Source organism: Meles meles, unplaced genomic scaffold, assembly GCF_922984935.1.
Source record: "Meles meles unplaced genomic scaffold, mMelMel3.1 paternal haplotype, whole genome shotgun sequence".
In the NCBI taxonomy this organism is placed as follows: Eukaryota; Metazoa; Chordata; class Mammalia; order Carnivora; family Mustelidae; genus Meles; species Meles meles.
The window spans coordinates 226,331-251,724 of record NW_025721188.1 but is presented as its reverse complement, the minus strand read 5'-3'; the positions used below and the strand labels follow the sequence as shown (position 1 = coordinate 251,724).

At 45.6% G+C, this 25,394-nt stretch overlaps 1 protein-coding gene across 1 annotated transcript; it reads left to right on the top strand.

Annotated features, from left to right (window-relative positions):
• The first annotated feature begins 4,528 nt into the window (after positions 1 to 4,528).
• LOC123936086 (thyroid receptor-interacting protein 11-like) lies at positions 4,529 to 7,661 on the top strand. Its single transcript, XM_045996858.1, is given in 2 exon segments — positions 4,529 to 5,478; positions 5,480 to 7,661. Coding segments are annotated over 2 exon segments (3,132 nt in total).
• Positions 7,662 to 25,394: the final 17,733 nt, after the last annotated feature.

Genomic DNA, 25,394 nt, shown 5'->3' with positions numbered 1-25,394 from the left:
TCATTTATGTATTTACTGGAAGGGGTGAGCATGAGTGGGAGGGCCAGAGGGAGAGGGAAAAGCAGGCTGTCAGCCGAGCAGGGAGCCCAATGCGGGGCTTGATCCCCAGCAGCCTGAGATCCTGACCTGAAGTCAAAGGCAGATGCTTTACCGACTGAGCCACTCAGGTGCCCCAAGCAGCATTTTATTTCTAAGATCTTTATTTCCACCATTAAATCATTAAATAGGCTGTACTGACTCTTGTTCCAGCAAGTTTAAGTTAAAAAGAAGAGAATGTGAAAGTCCTGATTTCTCCCATGATTCTGCAGAAAACTCACTGACCCCAAAGAAGAGCAGCCGAATCCTCATTTGCTCTTCTCCTGGGGCAGGCTCTGCAGGGATGTTTTCCGACCTCACTGAGCGATAACTTGTCTCTCTGTGTCTCTCAGGATATTTTGCTGTAGTCTATGGTGTCAGTCAGCTCATAAAGGCATTACGATGGAAGACAGAATGTCACTGTCAGATTCTAAATCTTGGGACTGGGATGGAGACCACCTTCTGGAGCTTAAAGGTAAATGAACATTCGCCCTCTTCTTTCCTGAATTGTTTCATTTGTGAAGGTGCCTGCCTGGTTCAAAATGTTAAAAATATATTAGGAGGAGATGCAGTGACTGCCTGTATCCCCCCCCCCAGCCGCTACTTGCGCCTGCTGCCGCCGTCACCCACGTACTTGATGTCACTGGGGCCCTGGTGAAGGATGGGTGCTTGGCTTCTCATCCTTTGCTGTTATCAACAGGGCTGCTGACAAAAAACCCTTGTCGATGTGTCCTCTGCATGAGTGGAAGACCCTGCCGGTGGGATCGTGAGCCCTAGACCCCTGTGTCTGCTGTATTCACAATCACGAAGATTTATTGTCAGCGTGACAGTGTCTTCAGTAGAGTTTAGAGATGTGCAGGGCTGGGTGATAGTGATATGTACAAAGGCCTTTCATAGCTGTTGCTTGATGTGATCCCTCACCTGCTCTGTTAACAGGCAAGCACAGGTATAACTACTCTCACAGGAAATGAGACGGGTCCGGTTAGTGGCAGAACCAGGACCGAATAGACTGCAGATCCCGCAAGTCCAGGTTGCTTCCCTGTTCTTTGTCCAGAGACTTGTGCTTGCTCAGGGGGGGTTTTGTGGTCCATCAGTCAGTGGTGCCTCTGTACCTCGGTGACCATGGTGTGGAGGAAGGAGCTGGAGCAGAATGCAGGGGCAGAACGTGTGCAGTATGAGCAGAAGCCACTGGAGAAATGCCTCCTCTCGGCCCTATACCCTTTCGAATTGGTCCCCAGGTTTGTTTTGTCCTTCGTGTCATGTAGTTGGGTTGATGGGGAATAAATCTGACATTTTCATTTCTGGTCCCAGTACACTGACACTTAGGTACCCCTTCCAAGGAAAAGGTTATCTGCCAGTAGTAAGGATGGCAAATAGCACAGGGTAGGAAAGATTTAGTGGAGGTGTTTTGGATCGGTCCAAAGGGTTTTTAAAAAACTCAAGTGTCCTTGAAAAAAAAGAATGCCTGTTCCAACCATCTTCATGTTCATTCCCTGCTAGACGGTAAAACCACCTCACTTGACAATGGCAAGGTCTCCAGTATCTTGTAGGTCTTCTTTAGCATAGCAAAGTTCTTTGGAAACCCTTCCCTTTCCTAACCTCCCCCACCTTCCAAGGGTGTATCCATTCCCCCCACAATGCTGATGCCGCTCTTTCTGCGCACGGATCCTGTCCCCATTCTTTAGTAAAACCACCGTTTTGCACCAGAGAGGTCTCAAGACCTCTTTCTCGTCATCGGCTCTGGACCTCACCCCAACAAACGTCACCTACCTTCTAAAACTCTGTGACTACACCCCTGTCTACGTGCTACCTCCTACAAATGACAGCAAAGTAGGCACTGCTAGGCTTTAGGGGACAGGCGTCAACTCTGGAGACAGGATCAATGCCCACTCAGATCATAGGGTGGAGTAGCAACCAAATTAAACACAAAACAAAGCCACTAAGCAAAAAGTTATGGGGGAGGGACCCCAAACCCTCAGTAACAAGTTTAGAAAACACGAGGGGAAGGAAAAGCATTTTGGTACACACACACCAGAAGAACTGTCACATGTGCTTTGGCCAAACCACACTCCCCCTTTGACCCAGGCATTGGGGAAAAACCAAAAAAGCAAAAGCTGTGGAAAACTCACACTTTGGTATCTCATCCAGAATAAACAGTCAGTAGGTCCAGTACAGCCAACAGCCCTAAGGACCTTGAAAGCGGAAAACTCACACTTTGGTATCTCATCCAGAATAAACAGTCAGTAGGTCCAGTACAGCCAACAGCCCTAAGGACCTTGAAAGCGGAAAACTCACACTTTGGTATCTCATCCAGAATAAACAGTCAGTAGGTCCAGTACAGCCAACAGCCCTAAGGACCTTGAAAGCTGAGCCCCAGATGACTGGGCACATGACCATCACCTCCAGGAGCTCTCAAAACCACCAGCGGTTCCTGTTCCAACAGCCGGATGGTCTACAAACCCTGGTGTCTGCTGTCATTTCGTAATGGATACTGTTTCCTGTCAGGCATTAAAGCAGAAACCAAAGAATCCTGGAGAGGATCTGCTTCCAAACCCAGAGTGAGAAAGGCTTTTTAAAAAGCTCTTAAAAGGGGCGCCTGGGTGGCTCAGTGGGTTAGAGCCTCTGCCTTTCGCTCAGGTCATGATCCCAGGGTCCTGGGATCGAGCCCCGCATCGGGCTCTCTGCTTGGCAGGGAGCCTGCTTCCTCCTCTCTCTCTCTCTCTCTGTCTGCCTCTCTCCCTACTTGTGATCTCTATCTGTCAAATAAATAAATAAAATCTTTAAAAAAAAAAAAAAAAAAGCTCTTAAAAAAACAAACAAACCTAAAAGTCGGCCCAAAGCATTTGTACAGTTCTTTCCTCCCAGAGGCCTGGGTTTGGAGGCAGTAGCACCTCTACAGTCCCTCCAAGGATGCCAGGAATTCCGGAGGCAGATCCTCTGGGCCCCCACATCCCCTTCACTCTTTCCTGCCATCGGGCACTTGGAGGCTGAGGATCTGCAGAGGTGGGGATCCCCTGAAAGGCAGAGAACACCTCCCTCAGAGCACAGCATCCATCGGGCCTCAGGCACATCCATGACCAGAGTTTTCGCCCAGGGCAAACCCTGGTGTGGAGGGCAGGGGAAGGCTCCGGTGAGTCCCTCCAGGGCGGTGCTGGGTGGGGCCATGACCAAGGGCTGTGGAGACCCACGCAAGGGGCAGGGCATCTTGGAAAGGCAGATCCGCCAAGGGGCTCTTCCTGGACTGCTATGCTGGCCTGAGCTGGCCTCCACTCTGTGGCGTGGCGCAGTCCCGGGCCAGGACCCCCTGTGCCTGGTGCGTGGTGGTGGCAGGGGATGGGAGCACGGCACCAGGAGAACAGCCAGCCCTCCCATTCAGGCCCCGGACCTCACCTGGCGCAGTCCTGGCTGGCTCGAATGGACACATTTACAGGCCAGGGTCTGGTTGGCCAGCTGCTTCACGCAGGGAATTGCTGCTTCATCGTGGCGGTGGGGTGGGCAGCGGGGCTCCTGCGGGGCAGCTGCTGGCTTGTTTCCTAACCCTATCCCCGGACTAGCCTCAGCCGGGACTGCGGGGTGGGGGGGTGGAATCAGGCCTCTGCTGCTGCACACCTGGGCCACTCTGTGCAGGCGGAGGACCCGAGGACGAGGCGAGTCCACCGTGCTGCGCAACCGCCTGCCTGCTCTAGGCGCACAGCTGCGGGAGGCGATAGAGGCGCAGCGTGGGCGGTGGCCAGTGAACCGCCAAACCGAGTCACGAGCCAAGCTGTCCCCGCAGAACTGACGGGGCAATGAGGGGCAGGGCACTCTGCAGCCACTGGAGGCTGGAAATACCCAAAGTCTCTGTGAGGGCCGTCTTCTGCGCGGATGTAGACCTCTGTGAAATGCACCAAGGATCCTCTCTCCTAGTTGGATGGATGTGTGTGACCGTGTAATTTCACCTGAATGAAAAAGGTACTATTGCGTGGAAAGAGCAAGCCACAGGCCTTTGTGTACTGTGATCCCACTTAGGGGGAAGTGGAGGACCATGTGCATTTTCTGGGGCAGGCACCTGGGCGCAGTCAGGCGGGAGCATGCACTAGGGGCCCACCCAGGACAGCCACCAAAGCATGGGAAGGAGGGCAAGGGCCCAGGCCTGGGTGGGAAGTTGTGGGGATGAGTTGTGGGGACCCTGACCAGTGGCCAGCGGGCCTTGGCTCTTTGGAGCTACCTGACCAGCAGAGGCCCACAGGCCGGGGAGGGGCATGCAGGCGTTGCCTGGAAACGTCTGTCTGCTTAGGCACCTGGAAGTGTTCCTGAGGGGGGCAGGGCGGGGCACGCAGGCGTTGCCTGGAAACCTCTGTAGGCTTTTGATTCTTAACCTCTGGCAGGCAGGGGTTCTGGGACACTTGGCGGGGTAGTCCGACTGGGCTGGACGCTTTCACACCGCGGACCAGAGCAGTTGTATGACCGTCAGATGTTCTCCTGGGCTGGTAGGCTGGGCTCTGGCCTAGGCCATTCCCTAGGGGCCGTGGACAGCAACCAGACCTCTTTGACCAGGTACATCTTCAATATTAAAAGACATATGCCGGGGAAAGGGACTTTCCCTGGGGATGCCATGGGTTTGGCTGATGTTATCTCATCCCAGACACAGATCAATAGACTCCGCCATGAGATGGAAACATCGGCAGCTGAAGTGACTCATTGGAAGAAGTCGAGCCAGTGTTCCACCCAGGGACCAAATACCATCGACACGGAAGCAGTGTGGAAATTGAAGAGCCACATCAGGGACCTAGAGCAGCAGCAGATGCGGGAGATGGATGAACATCAGCTGGAAGTGGCGGTGTTGCAAAACACCCACCGGCAGAAGCTAGCAGAACTCACTGACCGGCACTGCAAACAACTTATAGACTATCAACGGATGGATCTACTCTCCAAAGAGGAGATTGGGAAACTCACTCAGATTATCCAGCAAAAGGATTTGGAGATTCAGGGTCTTTCTAGCAAAATCTCTGCTGCTTCTCACTGCCAGAATGGGCATGTGGAACAACTTCAGTGCCAATTGCAAGAGTGTGCTTTGAAAAGTGAACAGGTCTTGGCCGTCCTACATGAGAAGACGAGGGAGAATAGCAATCTGAAAAGGGACTATCACAGAATGACTGATCGACTTGCTGTCAAAGAAGCAGAGCTCCAGAGGATGCAAGAGGAAATTCAGAAATTGTCCACTAGAATGGAAAGCAGCAGCCAGGAGGTGTTTAGAGAAATGATTCGGAATTTGTCACACATTATTCGAGAAAAAGACCTGGAAGTGGATGCGTTAAGTCAAAAATGCCAGACTTTATTGACGATCCTGCAGACACCCAGCACTGGTCATGAGGTTGGAGGAGTTTGTATCGATCAGTTCCAGCAGCTTCTACAGGAACGGGACACTAACACAGCGGGTGAAGATCATGGAGGAGTGGAAAGAGCAGGTGCTGACCACGGTCCAAAATATGAAGCGTGAGTCCCCCCAGCTTCAGAGAGATCTGCGGCAACTCCAGGCATGGGCTTGCACCAACAGCAAGAAGGTTTTGAAACTGCAAACGACCTCTCTTGACCAGATCCACACTTACCAAGGACATGAAATAAACTTGCTAGAGCTAGAGAAGGAACTGGCACAAGTTCAGCTCCGCATTGGGGAGCTTTGCAATGCCAAGGACCTCCTTTTAGGGAACCTTGACGTGATTTTCCTCCAGCCCTCCAGCGACTCCGCAGAGGCAGCCGAAGCTCTTAAGGCTATGAAGTCTGACCGAGTGAGTGAGTCTTCTCAGGTGCTCCAAGAGAAGGTAGAAGAGCTCAGTAAATCAGGGCAAGGAGGAGATACAATGATTCGAACCCTCCAGGAAGATCAGTGGAGATGGATTGCTTCAGGGGCTACCACGGGGGAAGGAGAAGGCAAACCACAGGAACACAGTGATTCCGATTCCCACATGGAGCAGCAGAAGGAGAAACAGGCTGTTCTACAAAACTTCCTTCAGGCTCAGGAGCTCCAAATCCCAGCGAAAAGTGAGGAACTGGTTTCTTTACAAGAGAAGCTCAGGGGCCAACTGAGTGAGAATGAGCTGCTGAGGCAGGCAGTCACCAATCTGAAGGCGAGAATAGCAGATTTTGAAATGGATGTGTGTCGGCTGAAAGAGGAAAATGCGAAGATCGTGGAAACGTCTAGAGAAAAGGATATGGAAAATCAGGCATTGCAAGAGACAAATCGGCTGCTTTCAAAGATGCGGAGGGAGGAGGAATCCCAGCATGCCGTGATGAAAGAGAAGACACTTGCACTGGAGCAACTGCTGCGAGAGAAAGAACAGGGTGAGACCGGGGAATTGAACCAGATTGTGGACGCCGTTCAGTCGATGCAGGAAAAAGCAGTTGTGTGTCAACAGGAGAGAGATGTCATGTTGGCACTGAAACAGAAAGAAATGGAAACTTGTGCCCTCCAGAAGGAGGTTCCCCAGTTACGTGAGAGAGAATTGCGCCTAACCCAGGAGCTGGAGAGAGGGAGGAACCTCACTGCGGAAGCCCAAGATTCTCATCGCCGGGAACCTTTGGCCTCAGAAGACCAAGTAGCTCAGCTAAGAGAGGAAGTAACGGTCCTGCAGGGAAAACTCGTTTTGTCTTCCACTGCCATGGAAAAGGCCAGCCACGGAGCCAGTCTGCAGGTAGAGTCGCTGTGGGAGCAATTGCACGTGGTCACCCAGCAGAAGGAGGAAACTGCTCTCTGGCTTGCTGCCTCCCAGGAAGAGGGAAGGCACTATGAGCGAAGACTAGCAAACCTCAAGCTGGAGCTCGCCGAATGGATGGAAAAGGCAGACACCCTAGAGGGAAAACTGAAGTTGTTACAGGGACGATTGCATCAAACAAATGCTGACTTGGAGGTTAAGGAAGAGCAACTCCAAGAGTTCAAGAAACGGAATGAAGTCCAGCAGGAAATACTGGAGGACACACAGAAGAAACTCTTCACCTTAGTAAGTAAGGCCGAAGGAACGGTGGACAAAACCCTCCTAAGGAGACTCTTTGTGGGATCTTTCCAGGCAGCTGATGCGAAATGGCAGGAAGCGTTGAGGTTGATGGCAAGCACGCTGGGGATCCGAGAAGACCAGCTGCAGCAGCTGCGTGGTCAAGAGCCTGCGGGTGTGCCCAGCGGGGTGACTGGGGGCCCTGGATCCAGAAGCGCCCCCAACGCACCTGCGAAGCCAAATCACCAAGCTGTGGCCAATCATTCTTTTTCAGGACTTTTCATGCAGTTTCTAGAAGCGGAATCTCATTCAGCTTTTCCACCGCCAAAACCCTCTGCTCATGACGTGAAACCCCCAGATTCAGGAGGAAGGGGAAAACTGCCTAAGAAACAAGGCCCACCACGACTGAATGCTACCCTGGGATCCACATGCCGAAAAAACGATGTCCACCCCCGCACCACAGCTGTGTCTCTTATTAACCCACCTGGACCGGAAATGGATGGATCAGAGCACCTTCTTCTAAATGTTATCTCTGATTCTTTACCCAGTTACACGCCCTGTATACTGACACCTGCCAAGAAGGTTGGAATGGTGGCCAGAGACCTCTCAAAGAAATAGATGATTTTGAAGCCAGAGACGAGACCACACTTTGAAGATCCCAAGTCACTCTGTGTGTCTACCTTAATCCCAAATGTCCTTTTTCAAAATGTAATCTCTTTGCAGTTTTGCTTTCAGCTTAATAAACATATTCTTTTATGACTTAAGAAAAAAGGGGCCATTTAATGACTGTAGAAGTATTCGCCAAAGTGAAAACAGAAAACAGTGGTGACTTTTTTTTTTTTTAAAGATTTGTTTATTTGACAGATAGAGATTACAAGTAGGCAGAGAGGCAGGCAGAGAGAGAGGAGGAAGCAGGCTCCCAGCTAAGCAGAGAGCCCGATGCGGGGCTCGATCCCAGCACCCCGGGATCATGACCTGAGCTGAAGGCAGAGGCTTCAACCCGCTGAGCCACCCAGGCGCCCCTGACTTTTTTTTTTTTTTTTAAGATTTTCTTTATTTTTTTTTTTTGACAGAAATTGGGGGCACACAAGCAGGGGGAGAAGCAGAGGGAAAGAGAGAAGTAGGTTCCCCATCGAGCAGAGGTCCTGACCTGTGACCTAATCCTAGGACCCCAGGATCATGACCAGAGCCAAAGGCAGATGGTTAACAGACTGAGCCATCTGGGTGCCACAACAGTGGTGACTTTTTTAGGAGAGTTGACACTTCTGGGCTTGGAGCGTGTGGTCAAAGGATTCTTCCAATAATGTCTGTAATGATTTAAGGTTTTCCTAAGGGTCAGGTGTGTTCATATATCTGATCTAGGGAACACATCAACTTGTTTTAATCTTCCAAATATATCAAATATACAAGCACACACTCTTTATATGGGAAACAAGGTGAATACCACGAAAGTACAAGATGAATATAAGGTAAAAAAAAAATTAAAAAAGGCAAGTTTGTTTTTCCCAGGTCAGTCTCATTTCTGTTAGCTTATGTTTTATTTTCTATTTTTTCGAAATCATTTCCTTTTCTATTGTCTGCAAAAGCACTCTATGGGTAACCTGAATGCTCTCGGGCCTTATGTATATCTGCCTAGTTAGGAGTATTTTATTCTCTGACTTGCTTTTTCTTCCCCTCCAAATCACTGTGCATTGGAGACCATTTAAAATGGGAATGAATCCCATCTTATTCTTTTTTTTTTCTGTTGTTTATTTTCAGCATAACAGCGTTCATTGTTTTTGTACCACACCCAGTGCTCCATGCAGTACGTGCCCTCCCTATTACCCACCACCTGGTTCCTCAACATCCCACCGCCCCCCCCCCCGGCCCCTACAAAACCCTCTGGTTGTTTTTCAGAGTCCATAGTCTCTCATGGTTCATCTCCCCTTCCAGTTTCCCTCAACTCCCTCTCCTCTCCATCTCCCCATGTCCACCGTGTTCTTTGTTATGTTCCACAAATAAGTGAGACCATATGATACTTGAGACTCTCTGCTTGACTTATTTCGCTCAGCATAATCTCTTCCAGTCCCTTCCATGTTGCTACAAAAGTTGGGTATTCATCCTTTCTGATGGAGGCATAATACTCCATTGTGTATATGTACCACATCTTCCTTATCCATTCATCCGTTGAAGGGCATCTTGGTTCTTCCCACAGTTTGGCGACCGTGGCCATTGCTGCTATAAACATTGGGGTACAGATGGCTCTTCTTTTCACTACATCTGTATCTCTGGGGTAAATACCCAGCAGTGCAATTGCAGGGTCATAGGGAAGCTCTATTTTTAATTTCTTGAGGAATCTCCACACTGTTCTCCAAAGTGGCTGCACCAACTTGCATTCCCACCAACAGTGTAAGAGGGTTCCCCTTTCTCCACATCCTCTCCAACACACGTTGTTTCCTGTCTTGCTAATTTTGGCCATTCTAACTGGAGTAAGGTAGTATCTCAATGTGGTTTTAATTTGAATCTCCCTGATGGCTAGTGATGATTACCATTTTTTTCATGTGTCTGAGAGCCATTTGTATGTCTTCTTTGGAGAAGTGTCTGTTCATATCTTCTGCCCATTTTTTGATCTGATTATCTGTTTTGTGTGTGTTGAGTTTGAGGAGTTCTTTATAGATCCTGGATATCAACCTTTTGTCTGTCATTTGCAAATATTTTCTCCCATTCCGTGGGTTGCCTCTTTGTTTTGTTGACTGTTTCCTTTGCTGTGCAGAAGCTTTTGATCTTGATGAAGTCCCAAAAGTTCATTTTTGCTTTTGTTTCCTTTGCCTTTGGAGACATATCTTGAAATAAGTTGCTGTAGCTGATATCGAAGAGGTTACTGCCTATGTTCTCCTCTAGGATTCTGATGGATTCCTTTCTCACATTGAGGTCTTTTATCCATTCTGAGTTTATCTTTGTGTACGTTTAAGAGAATGGTCGAGTTTCATTCTTCTACATATCGCTGTCCAGTTTTCCCAGCACCATTTATTGAAGAGACTGTCTTTTTTCCATTGAATATTTTTTCCTGTTTTGTCAAAGAGTATTTGACCATAGAGTTGAGGGTCCATATCTTGGCTCTCCACTCTGTTCCACTGGTCAATGTGCCTGTTTTTATGCCAGTACCACGCTGTCTTGGTGATCACAGCTTTGTAGTAAAGTTTGAAATCGGGTAACGTGATGCCGCCAGTTTTGTTTTTGTTTTTCAACATTTCCTTAGCAATTCGGGGTCTCTTCTGATTCCGTACAAATTTTAGGATTATTTGCTCCAGCTCTTTGAAAAATACCGGTGGAATTTTGATCGGAATGGCGTTAAAAGTATAGATTGCTCTAGGTAGTATAGACATTTTAACAATGTTTATTCTTCCAATCCAAGAGCATGGAACGGTCTTCCATCTTTTTGTGTCTACTTCAATTTCTTTCATGAGTGTTCTGTAGTTCCTCGAGTACAGGTCCTTTACCTCTTTGGTTAGGTTTATTCCCAGGTATCTTAAGGTTCTTGGTGCTATAGTAAATGGAATCGATTCTCTAATTTGCCTTTCTGTATTTTCATTGTTAGTGTAGAAGAAAGCCACTGATTTCTGTATATTGACTTTGTATCCTGCCACGTTACTGAATTGCTGTATGAGTTCTAGTAGCTTGGGGGTGGAGTCTTTGGGGTTTTCCATATAAAGAATCATGTCATCTGCGAAGAGAGAGAGTTTGACATCTTCCTTGCCAATTTGGATACCTTTAATTTCTCTTTGTTGTCTGATTGCCGTTGCTAGAACTTCTAATACTATGTTGAACAAGAGTGGTGAGAGTGGGCATCCTTGTCGTGTTCCTGATCTCAACGGGAAGGCTGCAAGCTTTTTCCCATTGAGGATGATATTTGCTGTGGGTCTTTCATAGATAAATTTTATGAAGTTCAGGAATGTTCCCTCTATCCCTATACTTTGAAGCGTTTTCATCAGGAACGGATGCTGGATTTTGTCAAATGCTTTTTCTGCACCAATTGAGAGGACCATGTGGTTCTTTTCTCTTCTCTTATTGATTTGTTCTATCACATTGATTGATTTGCAAATGTTGAACCAAACTTGTAACCCAGGGATGAATCCCACCTGGTCATGGTGGATAATCTTTTTAATGTGCTGCTGGATCCTGTTTGCTAGGATCTTGTTGAGAATTTTGCATCCATATTCATCAGTGATATTGGTCTGAAATTCTCTGTTGTGGTAGGGTCTTTGCCTGGTTTGGGGATCAGGGTAATGCTGGCTTCATAAAAAGAGTCTGGAAGTTTTCATTCTGCTTCAATTTTTTGGAACAGCTTCAGGAGAATTGGTGTTATTTCTTCTTTGAAAGTTTGGTAGAATTCTCCAGGGAATCCGTCAGGTCCTGGGCTCTTGTTTTTTGGGAGGTTTTTGATCACTGCTTCAATCTCGTTACTAGATATTGGTCTATTCAGGTTGTCAATTTCTTCTTGGTTCAATTTTGGGAGTTTGTAGTTTTCCAGGAATGCATCCATTTCATCTAGTTTGCTTAGCTTATTGGCATATAACTGTTGGTAATAATTTCTGATGATTGTTTCTATTTCCTTGGTGTTAGTTGTGACCTCTCCCTTTTCATTCATAATTTTATTAATTTGGGCTTTCTCTCTTTTCTTTTGGATTAGTGTGGCCAATGGTAATCGATCTTATTGTTTCTTTCAGAAAACCAGCTTCTAGTTTCACTGATACGTTCTACTGTATCTGGTGTCTACCTCATTGATCTCTGCTCTAATCTTGATTATTTCCCTTCTTGCATGTGGAGTTGGTTTGATTTGTTGTTGATTCTCCTGTTTTTTAAATATAGAGAGAGCTGGTGTATTCTGGATTTTTCCATTTTTTTGAGGGAGGCTTGGATGGCTATGTATTTCCCCTTTAGAACTGCCTTTGCTGTAACCCATAGGTTTTGGACTGAAGTGTCTTCATTCTCATTGGTTTCCATGAATTCTTTAAGTTCATCTTTGATCTCCTGGTGGAACCAAGCATTCTTAAGCAAGGTGGTCTTTAGCTTCCAGGTGTTTGAGTTCCTTCTGAAATTTTCCTTGTGATTGAGTTCCAGTTTCAAAGCATTGTGATCTGAGAATATGCAGGGAATAATGTCAGTCTTTTGGTATCAGTTGAGTCCTGCTTTGTGACCCAGTATGTGCTCTATTCTGGAGAAGATTCCATGTGCACTTGAGAAGAATGAGTATTCTGTTGTTTTAGGGTGGAATGTTCTGTATACGTCGATGAGGTCCATCTGGTTCAATGTTTCATTCAATGCTCTTATTTCTTTATTAATTTTCTGCTTCGATGATCTGTCTATTTCTGAGAGAGGCATATTAAGATCTCCTACTATTATTGTATTTATATCAGTATGGCTCTTTATCTTGATTAATAGTTTTTTTTTATGTAATTGGGTGCTCCCATATTGAGGGCATAGATATTTTACAATTATTAGAACATCTTGATGGATAGTCCCTTTAAGAATTATGTAGTGTCCTTCTATATCTCTGACTACAGTCTTTATTTAAAATCTAATTTATCTGATATGAGAATCGCTACCCCAGCCTTCATTTGAGGCCCATTGGCATGAAAGATGCTTCTCCATCCCTTCACTTTCAGTCTGGCTGTATCCTTAGGTTCAGAATGGGTCTCTTGTAGACAACATATGGATGGGTCCTGTCGTTTTATCCAGTCTGCAACCCTGTGTCATTTTATGGGCACATTTAGGCCGTTCACATTGAGAGTGATTATCGATAGGTTGTGATTGACATCGTGTTACCTTTGAAGTCTTTCTGGCTGTAGATTTTTTCTATATTTCTGTTCAATGATATTCTTGGGATTTTTTCTCTTTCATAGGACCCCCCCTTAATATTTCCTGCAGTGTCGGCTTGGTGGTTGCATAGTCTTTTAAGCCTTGCCCGTCTTGGAAACTCTTTATCTCTCCATCCATTTTAAATGTCAGTCTTGCTGGATAGAGTATTCTTGGTTGCATGTTCTTCTCATTTAGTACTCTGAATGTATTTTTCCATCCCTTCCTGGCTTGCCAGGTCTCTGTGGAAAGGTCTAAAGTTATTCTAATGGGCTTTCCTCTGTATGTAAGGAGCTTCTTTGTCCTAGCTGCTTTTAAGAGGGTCTGTCGTGAAACATAATTCCTCATTTCAACTATAAGGTGTCGTGAGGACTTTCAGGAATCTAAAATCTTGGGAGGAATTCGCTCAGCTTCTAGTATATGAACATTGTTTCCATTCGTGAGATTGGGAAAATTTTCATAGACAACTTCTTCCACTGTATCTTCTAGACTTCTTTCTTTTTTTTCCCCTTCAGGGATTCCAATAATTCTGACGTTGTAACGTTTCATGGCATCATTTATTTCCCTGATCTGTTTTTGTGGCTTCTGAGCTGTTTGTTCCATGCTTCTTCCTGATCCTTTCTGTCTATCTGTTTGTCCTCCAGATCACTAATTCTATCTTCTGTCTCAGCAACCCTAGCTTTTAGAGAATTTAGATTAGATTGGAACTCATTGAGAGCATTTTGAACATCATCCCTGGTGGCTTTCAGTTCTGCCCTAATCAATTCTGTTTGGTCATCCATGGCTTTCTCCAACCTAGCTATTGCCTGGATAATTGTTAGTCTGAATTCCTTTTCTGACACATTGTCTATGTCGATAGCCATTAGCTCTGTTGCAGAAGGTCCATCCTCTGTATTTTTCTTCTGTTGGGTATTCCTCGTTCTAGTCATTTTGGTAAGAGATGACTGAACAGATGCAGCTGAATGTATCGATTGTGGTGCAGTCAAGGTGCACCCTGGAACGCCTCTGTGCAATCAGGATTCCTCACCCAAATGAGAGAAAAAAGAAAAGAAAAAGAAATAGAAAAGAAGAAAGAAAAAAAAAGATAGAGACAGGAAAAGAAGGGAAGATACAAGAGAAGGCTCAGCCCAAATGGGCCCCAAAGTAAGATTTATGAAGTATACAAAGAAAAGCAGACAAACAAAAAGACTGATAAAAGTATATGACAAGAGAAAAAAATATATATATAAGCAAAAAAAAGGGAAGAACCTCATCATAAAGAACCCCAAGTATATGATTTATATATTATGAGGACCAACACAAATTCACAGAAACACTGGCAGAAGGAAAAATTGGGAGCGTGGTTATAAATTCTCAGTGTGGGCGAGGAAGGGTATTTTGATTCTTCCTGGATGTATCTTGATGTTTTTGTAAAGGGACTCAACTTTCTTAAGTTATAGGGGTATTAGAAACTGGTTTGCCTAGAGGGGTAGCTTTGATTGGGGAAAGGGGATTACCTTGAAGTTTAACTCTATATGTACAGTAGAAAATAAAAATTAAAAAAGAATAAACTGGGGGCGCTTGGGTGGCTCAGTGGGTTAAAGCCTCTGCCTTCAGCTCAGGTCATGATCCCAGGATCCTGGGTTCGAGCCCCACATCGGGCTCTCTGCTTGGCAGGAAGCCTGCTTCCTCCTCTCTGTCTGCCTCTCTGCCTGCTTGTGATCTCTGTCAAATAAATAAATAAAATCTTTAAAAAAAAAAGAATAAACTAGACTAAGTTAAAATTAAAAAGGAATTAAAAAAATAGAAAATCAAAAGAAAAACATGGGTGTATGTATCCAAAAGTTCAGGTTAGAAGGTTATTAAGGAATTTGATGTACTGGACATCTCAGTTTGATGGTAAATAGGTTAAAAAAATTATCTGTTTGTATTAAAAAAAATAGAACCAGAATATTGGTAAAGAGTTACAAATAAAAATTGTATTTATGAAGTAGTGGTGGTTGTTCTCTTGTAGTCTTTTTTTTTTTTTTTCCTTCCTTCCTGGTTGGTTTTCTGGGGGATCGCCTTGCCACGTGGGTTTTCAGACAATGATGTTCTTTGAGTTAGGTCCTCCCGCTCCCCTCAAGGGGGTGAGCTCTGAGGAAACCGTTATTTTCAGGCTTTTGTTCTCTGGGGGTTTTTATGTTCTTTCATCTGTTTTCTCTCGCCTTGACAGCTTTTGATGGTTTTTGGAGTTTTAGAGGAGAGCAAACTGCACTCAGATCTCCCTCTCAGAGAGAAGCCTCAGAATGCTCTGCAGAGCTGCTGCCAGAGTCGGTTCTGAGTCTCTGTCCCTGGGGATGCAGGAGCTCCTCGTTGTACCCAATACCAGGGCAGCGGTGGCTGTCTAGGCACCTCCAGACTGCCAGAGAGGTTCCAAGCAGAGATCGCACACTGAGATTTTCCCGCTGTCCCAGGCTGGGAATGTCTGGTTTTTCTGGATGCCAGAGCTCCAGGCTAGCGCCTATGAGCACCTCTCCCAAGGGAGGGTGTGGGATGCGCGCATTACAGGATTGCTGTCTGGCCAGGCTCCCAGCCCCTCACGGGGGCCAGAACCCACTTGTTCTCGGGTGCGCTGGTGGCTCAGGTGCACTGGCGGCTCAGGGACAGAGACCTGGTTTCTCCACCGCACTCTCTCTGGCTCAGCGCCAGGGGAGGCTGTCCTGGGTCCGGGGACTTAGGTCCCTGTCCCTAACCACCCAGATTCCCACTATTTCCCCCCCGCGATCCTTTGCTCTTTGTTTTTTGAGTGCTTTCAACCAGACTCCAAGTTAATGCTGGTCCCTAAATGCAGGGCACTCTCATATTGTGGTATTACTTTCCAATGGATCACCTCTGGTGGCTCCCTCCCCCTTTTGTTTATCTTCTGATATAAGTCCGATGTTCCCACTCTGCTTTACCTGCCACTGGCGTCTTCTGCTCCTGTAGAGATCCAGATGTGTATAATTCTGATCTCAGGCTGATTTCATGGGTGATCGGAGTTCTTTGGTAGGTAATCAGCTCACTTTAGGGTACAGGTTGAAACGGCGCCTCCTCCTACTTCCCCGCCATCTTGACTCCCCTCTTTTTAGTTTTTAATTTTACTCTTCGTATAGCCTTTATTTTTTAAGATTTATTTATTTATTTATTTGACAGAGAGAATGACGGTGAGAGAAGGGATACAAGCAGAGGGAGTAGAAGAGGAAAAAGCAGCCTTCCTGCCAACCAGGGAGCCACGTGCAGGGCTGGATCCCAGGACCCTGGGATCAAGACCTGAGTGGAAGGCAGAGGCTGAAGGACTGGGCCTCCAAGTGCCCCTCTTTGCATAGTCTCTCACTTCCTTTTTTTGTTTGTTTTTAATTTATTTGTCAGAGAGAGAGCACACAAGCAGGCAGAGTTGCAGGCAGAGGCAGAGGGAGAAGTAGGCTCCCCACAGAACAAGGAGTCCAATGCAGGACTCCTTTCCAGGACCTTGGAATCATGACCTGAGCCCAAGACAGCGGCTTAACTGACTGGGCCACTGGGGGGGGGGGGCAGTGTCCCATTGCATAGTCTCTTAACATTAGGTCCCTTTATCATCTCCCTTTCAAGTTCATACCTGCTCCTCTGCTCACAGCTGAGGCAACAATTTATTGCAAAAAAGAAGTCTTCTCAACCAGTGTCTGTTTTAAAAAGGGTCACCTCAGGAGAACTAGAAAATGCCTTTCTCTGACATTCCATTTTGTTCTGTGCTTGCTGGCTTCAGGTTTTAGAAACAGAGCTATCTGGAAACAGTTGGTAGAACAGTGACTAGACTGGTGTCTAGATACAGAACGACTTAAGGAGGAAAAGAATTCCAGTTGACAAGATCATGAAGTCTGTGTTTTTCTTGGAAATTTACAGCTGAATAGGACTCCGGATGACTGGGCTTCCCTGACTTAGCAAGGGATTTTCAAGAGGTGGGCTGGACAATCTTTTGAACTATTAGTAATTTAGATACTGGTATTTTATGTTATTTTTCAGGATTGAAGTCCTAGGTGATCTTTCCCTTTCAGTTGGTACCGTTTTATAAAGGAAGCCTCGTAAATTGTCTATCTTATCTTCTTTTTTCTTTGGATTTCATTTGTTTATTTGACAGAGAATGCCTGTGTGCCTGGAATTGAGCACACACTGGGGGCGGGGGGGGCGGGGGTTGGGGGGACTCGAGGGGTTGGCACGGAGAGGGGGAAGCTGGCTCCCCGCCCAACAGGTAGTCTGATGTGAGGCTCAGTTCCAGAACCCTGGGATCATGACCTAGGCCAAAGGGTAATGGTTCACCAGCTGAGCCCTCCAGGTGCCCCTGTATATCGGTACTTCCAAAAGTCATTGATCTAATAATGAATTTCATGAGAGAGGACATGTCTGATGAGTTGGAATGTTCTGGTCAATAAGAACTTGTGACATTTTAAAGTTGGTAACACTTAAGCATTTCAGTAATAGAACACAAACTTTGAGAATATATAAATTTCAGTCTCTTTTCAGAGAGACTAATGCTGAACTGCAAGTTGGCTTCTAAAGAGATTTACATGCAACTTTCCAAAATCCATACCTAGTTGTAAAAACATATGCAAACAGGAAATGTCCTATTCAGACATGAGTAAATTTAGTACACAGCAGCATGTTGATCCCTAACTGGGGAACTTTGGCTAAACTTAGTGTTGGGCCTAATCGTATTTGTTAAATCAGCTAGTGGTAACTTGAATCATTGTGATCCTCTCGTGGTTTTGAAAGGTGTATTTTCAGAATTAATTTTATTCAGAACATGCTCAGAAGATTGTATAAGGATATTTGCTTTGTTCTTCTCAGTGACCAGTGTATTCTTTACTTTTCAGTTCGTTTTGCAAGCCCCAGAAGCTTGCTTTGTTTCCAGTTCATTGATTTTTGTCAAGTAAATAGATCAATTTGCTTAATTAGTTTTTCTTATTCATCCTTCCTTTATCTAGGCCCTCTAGTTTTATATGAAATACTGTTTTAGAAATGAGGGTTTTATTTGTAACTCTTTACTTTTTCAAGTGTCTTCTCTGTACAGTGAAATTTAAATTTGCAGTAGTTTTCTCCAAAGTTTTAGTACTAGTATGTTGAAGTGGTGACTAGTGTTGAAGTGGTGACTAATAAGGTTGAACATCTTTCATGTGCTTTGCTATTTGTATATATATATTTGGTGAAGTGTCTGCATAAAACTTTTTACCAATATTTTTATTGGTTTGTTATTTTACCGTCAATATTCATTATTCACAGATTCTACATTTGCAAATTTTCATACTTGTGAAAGTGTATTAGAAACTGAAATCAATACTCAGTAGGATTTGCATACATTCATGTTTGCAGAACAGTGAACAATTTGAGTCACTCAAGATGCGTGTTCCCAGGTGAGGTCAAACAGTCACCCTTTACCTCACTGTTTTAGCTCTCACATTCAAGTTTACTTTTGACAGTCTGTATAATGCAATGCTCTTCACACTTTTTTGTGTGTTTTGTTGGTGATTTCATTGATTAAAATGACCTTCAAATATAATGCTGAAATGATGTGTAATGTTCATGAGTATAAGAAAGATACAATGTGCCTTACAGAGAAAATGCATAAGCTAGGTAAGCTTTGTCCAGCTATGAGTTTTATAGTGCTGTTAGCTATTATTTCAATTTTAATTATTAACATTGTGCATTAAATAAGGTGTCTTAAAACAGAAACACACATAAAACAAGGTTATGTATTGATTAGCTTATGAAAATGTTTCAGTCAGAGACTCCTTAGGAACCTAACCCTATAGATTCTCTAGGAAGAATGTTCTCTGTTCAGTAATTCAGTGTGTGTGACGACTCCACAGACAGTACTAACATAAATAATGATAATCAAGTGTACTTACTTTGAGCATTCCTCATGTATTCTGGATATAAATCTTCTGTCTGATATGTAATTTGCAGAAACTCCCTGTTTGTGGCTTGCTTTTTAATTCTCTTTACCGAGAAAGAGAGTAAAGAGCAAAGTGTTCTTTTTAGAGTAAAATATTTTAATTTTGATGTAGTTTAATTTGTAGATTTTACTTGTGGTTTATGGGACTGCTTTATGTGTGGTATCTGAGAAGACTTTGTCTGAAATGAGGTCATAAAGATTTTCTCCTAGGCTTTCTTTAAAGAGTCTGTAGTTTTGCGTTTTATGTTTGCTTTATGAACTGATTTAATTTTTCTATGCATTGTGAGGTATAGGTTGACATTCCTTTTATTGAACATGCATGTCTACTCATTCCAAAACTATATGTTGAAAAGATTGCCTCTTTGCTATTGATTTACTATTGTACTTTATTTAGCATAATGTTTAGAGAAATAAGTTTGATCTTTAAGAAAAAATGAAGATAATGATAGGTATAAAATCAGTTTAAACTAGCTTCATGGTTTGTATGACCGACCTTGATGAATCTTGGCATCCATGCCCTGAAAAATAAATCCGTGCTGTCCCCACATCACAGAGAAGGACACGGAGGGTAAGAGAGGGAAAGTAACTTTCCAGGCAAAGAGTAGAAATTGGAAGAATGGAAACTGGTCCTGTTATCCTCCAGAGGTTCAACTGTCAACTCGTTTTTTTCCATTTCCTTAATAAACGTTTACTTTTTAGACTATGAACCAGTGCTCCATTCTTTCCCTCCAGGATTCTCCCCAGGACCCATCAGAGAGGGCTCTGGGGCCAGATTCTCCCTCCCTGTTCCAGGGGCCCCGGGTGACTCCTTCTGTCTGTTCAAAAACAAGGACACAGAGATCTTGGTGGGGGGGCCCTTCCTTGGCCATGGGAGTCCACCTCTGCCTAGCTTTTCCACGCCCTGCTGGAGGGTGAGGTCAGGGTCAGGGGTAGTGAGGTGGCTGGGGAAGGAGGAAGAGGCCGAGGGTATCCCAGCCTGGTGATTCCACTTACCTGCCAGACCATTCTTCCCAGATCCATCCAGCATCCCATTGATCTGCTGCTGCTGCTGCTGCTGCTGCTTCCAGATCCCCACCAGCACCACAAGAGGTGAGGGGGAGATCTGCCCTGTGGGGACCCAGGGATCTTGTAAGATGCCTCCAGCCCTTTCCATGGCTGCCCAATCCCCCATTCCTTCCAGGGATCCCCGGAGCTCTGTTCCCCAGTCCTGTAGGATCCCTCACTCGCTCACCTTTCCCAGGGTCCAGGAATCTCTCAGTCTTGCCAGGGGCCCAGAGCTCTCCCCCCAGTTCATGGGGTCTTCCTGCCATCTGGAGCCCGAGAGCTGATGTGGGCAAAGGGCAGGGCATAGCACAGGCCTGAAACAGGAGGGACCTGTGGTTGTCACCCAGGCTGCCATTAAGAGCTGTGAGACATGAGGCACTGGATCTCCGAAGACACTCAGCCTATGGAGATGATGAAACCAGTGTCTCTGTGTTCTCAACATGTGGCTTCTTCTTGTCCTCTGCACAGTTATGGACACAGGCATGTACACTCTCAATTCACTGAAGGAAACGAGCACTGGGCCAAACAGCAGGTAAGCAGGACAGCTGGATCTCAAACTCTAGGCTCCCGGCTTGTCTCCAGGGGCTACAAAGGGTTTCATAGTGTTGTGCCCGAGTCTTCACGTCTGAGAGAGCACCAAGGAGCCAATACCGATGCAATCGCATGAGGGTTTATTTGACAAGATTAAGCTTGGGCCCAAGTATACCCGACGCAGCAGAGTAGGGACTTGGACCCTGAACCAGATTACAGGCAGAGTTTTTAAAGGCTGGGTAGGGGTGGACTCAGCAGTGGGTGAGGACAAAGGGGGTGTTCAGAAGGGCTACCAGGGTAAAGAAGACTGTCAAGATATTGGAGGCTTGGTTATTATCAAGCTAAGGCTGTTTTTACTTCAAATGAGGCACTAACATGAAGACAGTTGGGAGTTTCCTGGTGGAATGTCACATTCCTCCTATCAAGCGTCCTTGTTAGTGAGATTTAGCACTGGGACATTTGTGAACCGAGGGAGACTCCTGTCCTGCAGAATTGTGATTTCTACACTTTAACTATTTGTTCACACATACTACCGAGGGGAGAGGAGCAGGTGGAGGAGGGGTGCAAGGTGCCAGCTTTTGCTTTGTCAAGATGGCTGTACTTATGTCAGGGCTAGACTTGAGGTGGGTACAGCCTTGGTTTTCTTGGCCTCCACAATAGATAGGAGGCTGATTCTGGCTTTGGGGACACCTCCTCAACTCTGTGACTGATCTCACATGTTTGAGGCCCCCAAACTCTGTTCCCTGCTTCTTTCCCTGCTCCCAATTCCAGATCTAATCAAGGTGACTCTGGCCATCTTTCATGGAAGTCCCTGGTCCCCCTGACAGGCTCTCTCCTATTCACTTTTGGGCTCGTCTGACTCCGGGTGAGTCAAAGCTGGTCTCTCCTTCCACAACCAGGACAGCCCAACTCTGGGGCTTTGAGGTGGACAGCGGCATCTAAGCAGAATTTTATACTTTGTTTTGTGATCCTTGTTTTGTTGCTGGCTTGTTTTTTATAGTTTCCATGTATGTATGTTTAAAATCTTCTCCTAACTGAGGATGGCGGGAGTGGAAGTGGGTAGGAAGGATGGGGTGGCTGGGGGATGGTCATTGGGGAGGGTATGTGCTTTGGTGAGTGCTTGAATTGTGTGAGACTGATGAATCACGGACCTCTACCCCTGAAACAAAAAATACATGAGTGCTGTGGAGTGTGTAAACCTGGCGATTCACAGACCTGTACCCCTGGGGATAAAAATACATTATATGTTTATAAAAAAAAAATTTGGAAGGGGAGGCGAACCATAAGAGACTATGGACTCTGAAAAACAACCTGAGGGTTTTGAAGGGTCAGGGGTGGGAGGTTGGGGGAACAGGTGGTGGGTAATAGGGAGGGCACGTTTTACATGGAGGACTGGGTGTTGTGCAAACAATGAATACTGTTACGCTGAAAAAATAAATAAATTTTTAAAAAAGTTAAAAAAATACATCATGTTAATTTTAAAAAAAGCTGTTGTTCTATTTAAGCAATACTAGAATGGTTCCTGTTTACATGAAATTTCCATAATGATAAAGTGGTGCTTTGTAGAGTACTGATATTCAGCTGTCTTGGGCCAGAAGGATTTGAGGAAACATTGTGAGAGTCCTAGGGAGACACAGTTTAGGAAACTCATCTCAGGACAGGGCCCAGGAGAGATGATAACAAGGGGTTTGTCTAGTCTCCTGGGTCCCTGGCCCTGCCAACCTGCTTGGCTCTCCCCACCTAGCACATCTGGAGCTGTCAACTCTCTGGGTGTTGTCCTGGATCCCCCAGGGGAGAAGCTGGTGAAAGTCTTGTCTTAAAATGCTCTCATTCCTGGAGGTCCCAGGAGATGCCATGAGACTCTGATTGGATTGTTTCCCTGTGAGGTTCATCACGTAAGGCCGGAGCTAGTGGGTAGGAGGGTCACAAAGAGAAATGACAGATCTACTCTGTTGGAGGTGTTCAAATGTCTCGGCCAATTAGGGATGGTTTTGAGACCATGCAGTCTTCTCACACTAATACCGGAGGATATTCCAGCCCAGAAGACATATTTGATTACAATTGTATCATGCTCCTATCATTCCGTTCCAGTGTTGCTCTTTTTCTTTTCTATTTCCTTTATTTTAAAGATTTTATTTACTTATTTGACACAGAGAGAGAGATCACAAGTAGGCAGAGAGGCAGGCAGAGAGAGAGGGGGAAGCAAGCTCCCTCCTGAGCACAGAGTGCAATAAGGGACTTGATCCCAGGATCCTGAGATCATGACGTGAGCCAAAGGCAGATGCTTTAACCCACTGAGCCACCCAGGTGCCCCTCTTTCTATTTCTTTACTCCTGTTCCATTGATAGAGGTACTTCTCAATTTCTAAACACATGGGAATTTCTAGTTCGCTTTTTAGCAGTAATTTCTAGCATATTATATTACCACAACATGCTCTGTTGTCTGTGATTTCATGCTTCTGAAAAAAAAATGGAAATTTCCCTTATGGCTAAAGTAAATTGGGCACATTTTTGTAATGGTCTCCTATGTGCCTAAAATCGGTAGATGTGGATGTGGTCAGATGTATGGAGACAGCTATGGGATTCAGATGGTTTGCCATCAAGATCTACATCTTGTGGGTGTTCTGTCTGCATTGAGTTGCTGAGAGAGGACTGTAGCCTCCTCTTCTGATTGAGTATTTGCTTATTGTTGCAGTTTGGTCCTCCTTTGCTTTCTACGTCGTTCAGCCAGTGGCTCTCAGACAGGAGTTTGGAAAGGAAGGAGAGAGCGCCCAGAATAGGGAACAGGGACCTGGGTTGGAGGGAGCAAACAAGAAGGATGGGCAAAGTTCCAGAGAGGACCTGTCGTTGGGATGGCACGTGGTGAGGTATTACGTGGGAAGGGTCTTTGTACCAACGAGGTCACCTGTGGCATCCATGTTGAGCTACTAGAGGCAAAGGCAGCTGATTTGTGGAGAGATTAGAATGGTTCTAGGTTGCTAAGGAAATGTTCAAACCCGGGAAGGCTTGGTGGAGGATGGATTCTCCACACCAACTGCTCCTGAGAGTTCACTTGACCTGCTAATGTGTCCTACAGACCTTGTGCTTTACTAACCTGCTGACCTCCTAACCTTTGTGAATCTTGCTCCTTCCCCTCAAGTACTTAATTTGACCCTGACCCCTTCTCCTGACCAACACCTTCCCCATCCTACCCTCTATTTCCTCCCTATTCCCATCCCTAATTACCACCCTGTCCCCTCCCCACCCCTCCCTAAGCCCTCACCCCTCCCTCCACTGCCCCCCAGCCATCTCCACCTCCTCCCTGGACCGACAGTGCCCCTTAAAAGGAAGAGGGCATGATGGTGCAAAGGCTGCTCTTCTGGCTCCTCTTGCTCCAGTGTCCCAGTTCCCCAAACCCAAATGTGAGTAACTGTGACACTTCACTAGTCTCTTCCTCCTCCTCCTCCTCCTCCTCCTCCTCCTTCTTCTCCTTCTTCTTCTTCTTCTCCTTCTTCTTCTTCTTCTTCTTCTTCTTCTTCTTCTTCTTCTTCTTCTTCTTCTTCTTCTTCTTCTTCTACTTCTTCTTTTGGATATTTGAGGAATAGAGAAATTTACTTGATTTATTTATTTGAGGAATAGAGACAAAGGGCATAGGTGTAGGGGGAAGAGCAGAGAGGGTGGGAAAGAGAATCCCAAACCAGCTGTGCAGTGAGCGCAGAGCCCCAGGAGGGGCGTAACCTCAGGACCATGAGATCGTCACTTGACCCAAACCAAGACTTGGTCACTTAACTGACTGAGCTACTTAGGTGCCCATGAGCTACTAGTGGTGTCTTCCTTCTGACTGGGTTCTTTCGCACGGTGGTTAAATAACAGCTTTTTCATGGTGTTCTTGATGGTAACTTCAGAAGAACGACAGTTCTTCCTGACGACTAGACACCACAGGGCAGGTTTCTGGGTCAACTGAAGGGGTTGTGGCCACAGCTATTTCCATTCTGTTTTGGGTCCTGTCTGTGCTGCTTGGTCCAAGAAGAGCAGCTTTAGTAGGATGGAAACCTGTAGACACCAGGTTTATAGTGTCAAGAGGAAGGATTTGTGAAGATACGAAAAGCCATTGAGCTCTTTGTCCTAAATAGGTGGTTTGTGTGATATGTACATCATATCACTTTGAAACTGTCTTTGAAAATGTCAGGAACTCTAATTCAATCGGAGTTAGTGGTTTTAGATTGCCGCTGGAAGCCCAATGAAGATCCTGCCGCAAGCCTGATAAATTCAGGGTCCATATTCTGTCTAGTTGGTTTTCCTGTCAGTGCATTGTTTCTATTTGTGAAGTTTGAAAGCCCTGGGTATCTCAAGCATTAGTGTTGGGACTAGAGTGTTAAAAAGTGAAATGTCTTTGTGCTCTGTGCTTCTTGGTTTGTTGACTTTTAGCAACTTCTGAATCAGCCCTTTCCTTCTGGTCTTGGAGGTTGTCCTCAGGGACCGTGTGTCCCACCAGGTCCATGGAGACCTGAGAATCCCAGAAGACACTAAGTGACCGCATCCTGCTGGGATATATGTCACTGGAAAATCACTAGGAGTGACGTGATCAGGAAGTGAATGAGTTGTTGTCCTTTCTTTGACCAAGTATGTGCAGAGTGTCGATTTCCCCAAAATAAGAAAGTTATGGATGTCCTTAGGATTGTCTAAATATAAAGAAATATGTGGTTCCCAGCATGAATATTTCACTCTATCATGAGAAAGTAAAACCTGTACCCCCAGGAGAAAGAGAGAGCCAGCCAACAGTTAGGGAACACCCCTGGATACAAGTAGACTTCTTTAGTTCCGCTTGCTCCAGATTATGAAAGAGGGGTCCAGAAGTGTCAGTAGTCAAGAAGGAACCTGGTATTGGGGCAGGCCCCTCCCACATGAAGACCTCTAGTCAAAATAGACTTCATTATGTTTCATTTGAGTCTTCAGAAGAGGGAAGTTCTTGGTCATCTTGATTGGAATCATTCCCCTCTACCTAGGCTGCATCTCATGGATCAGTTCACCTTTCTC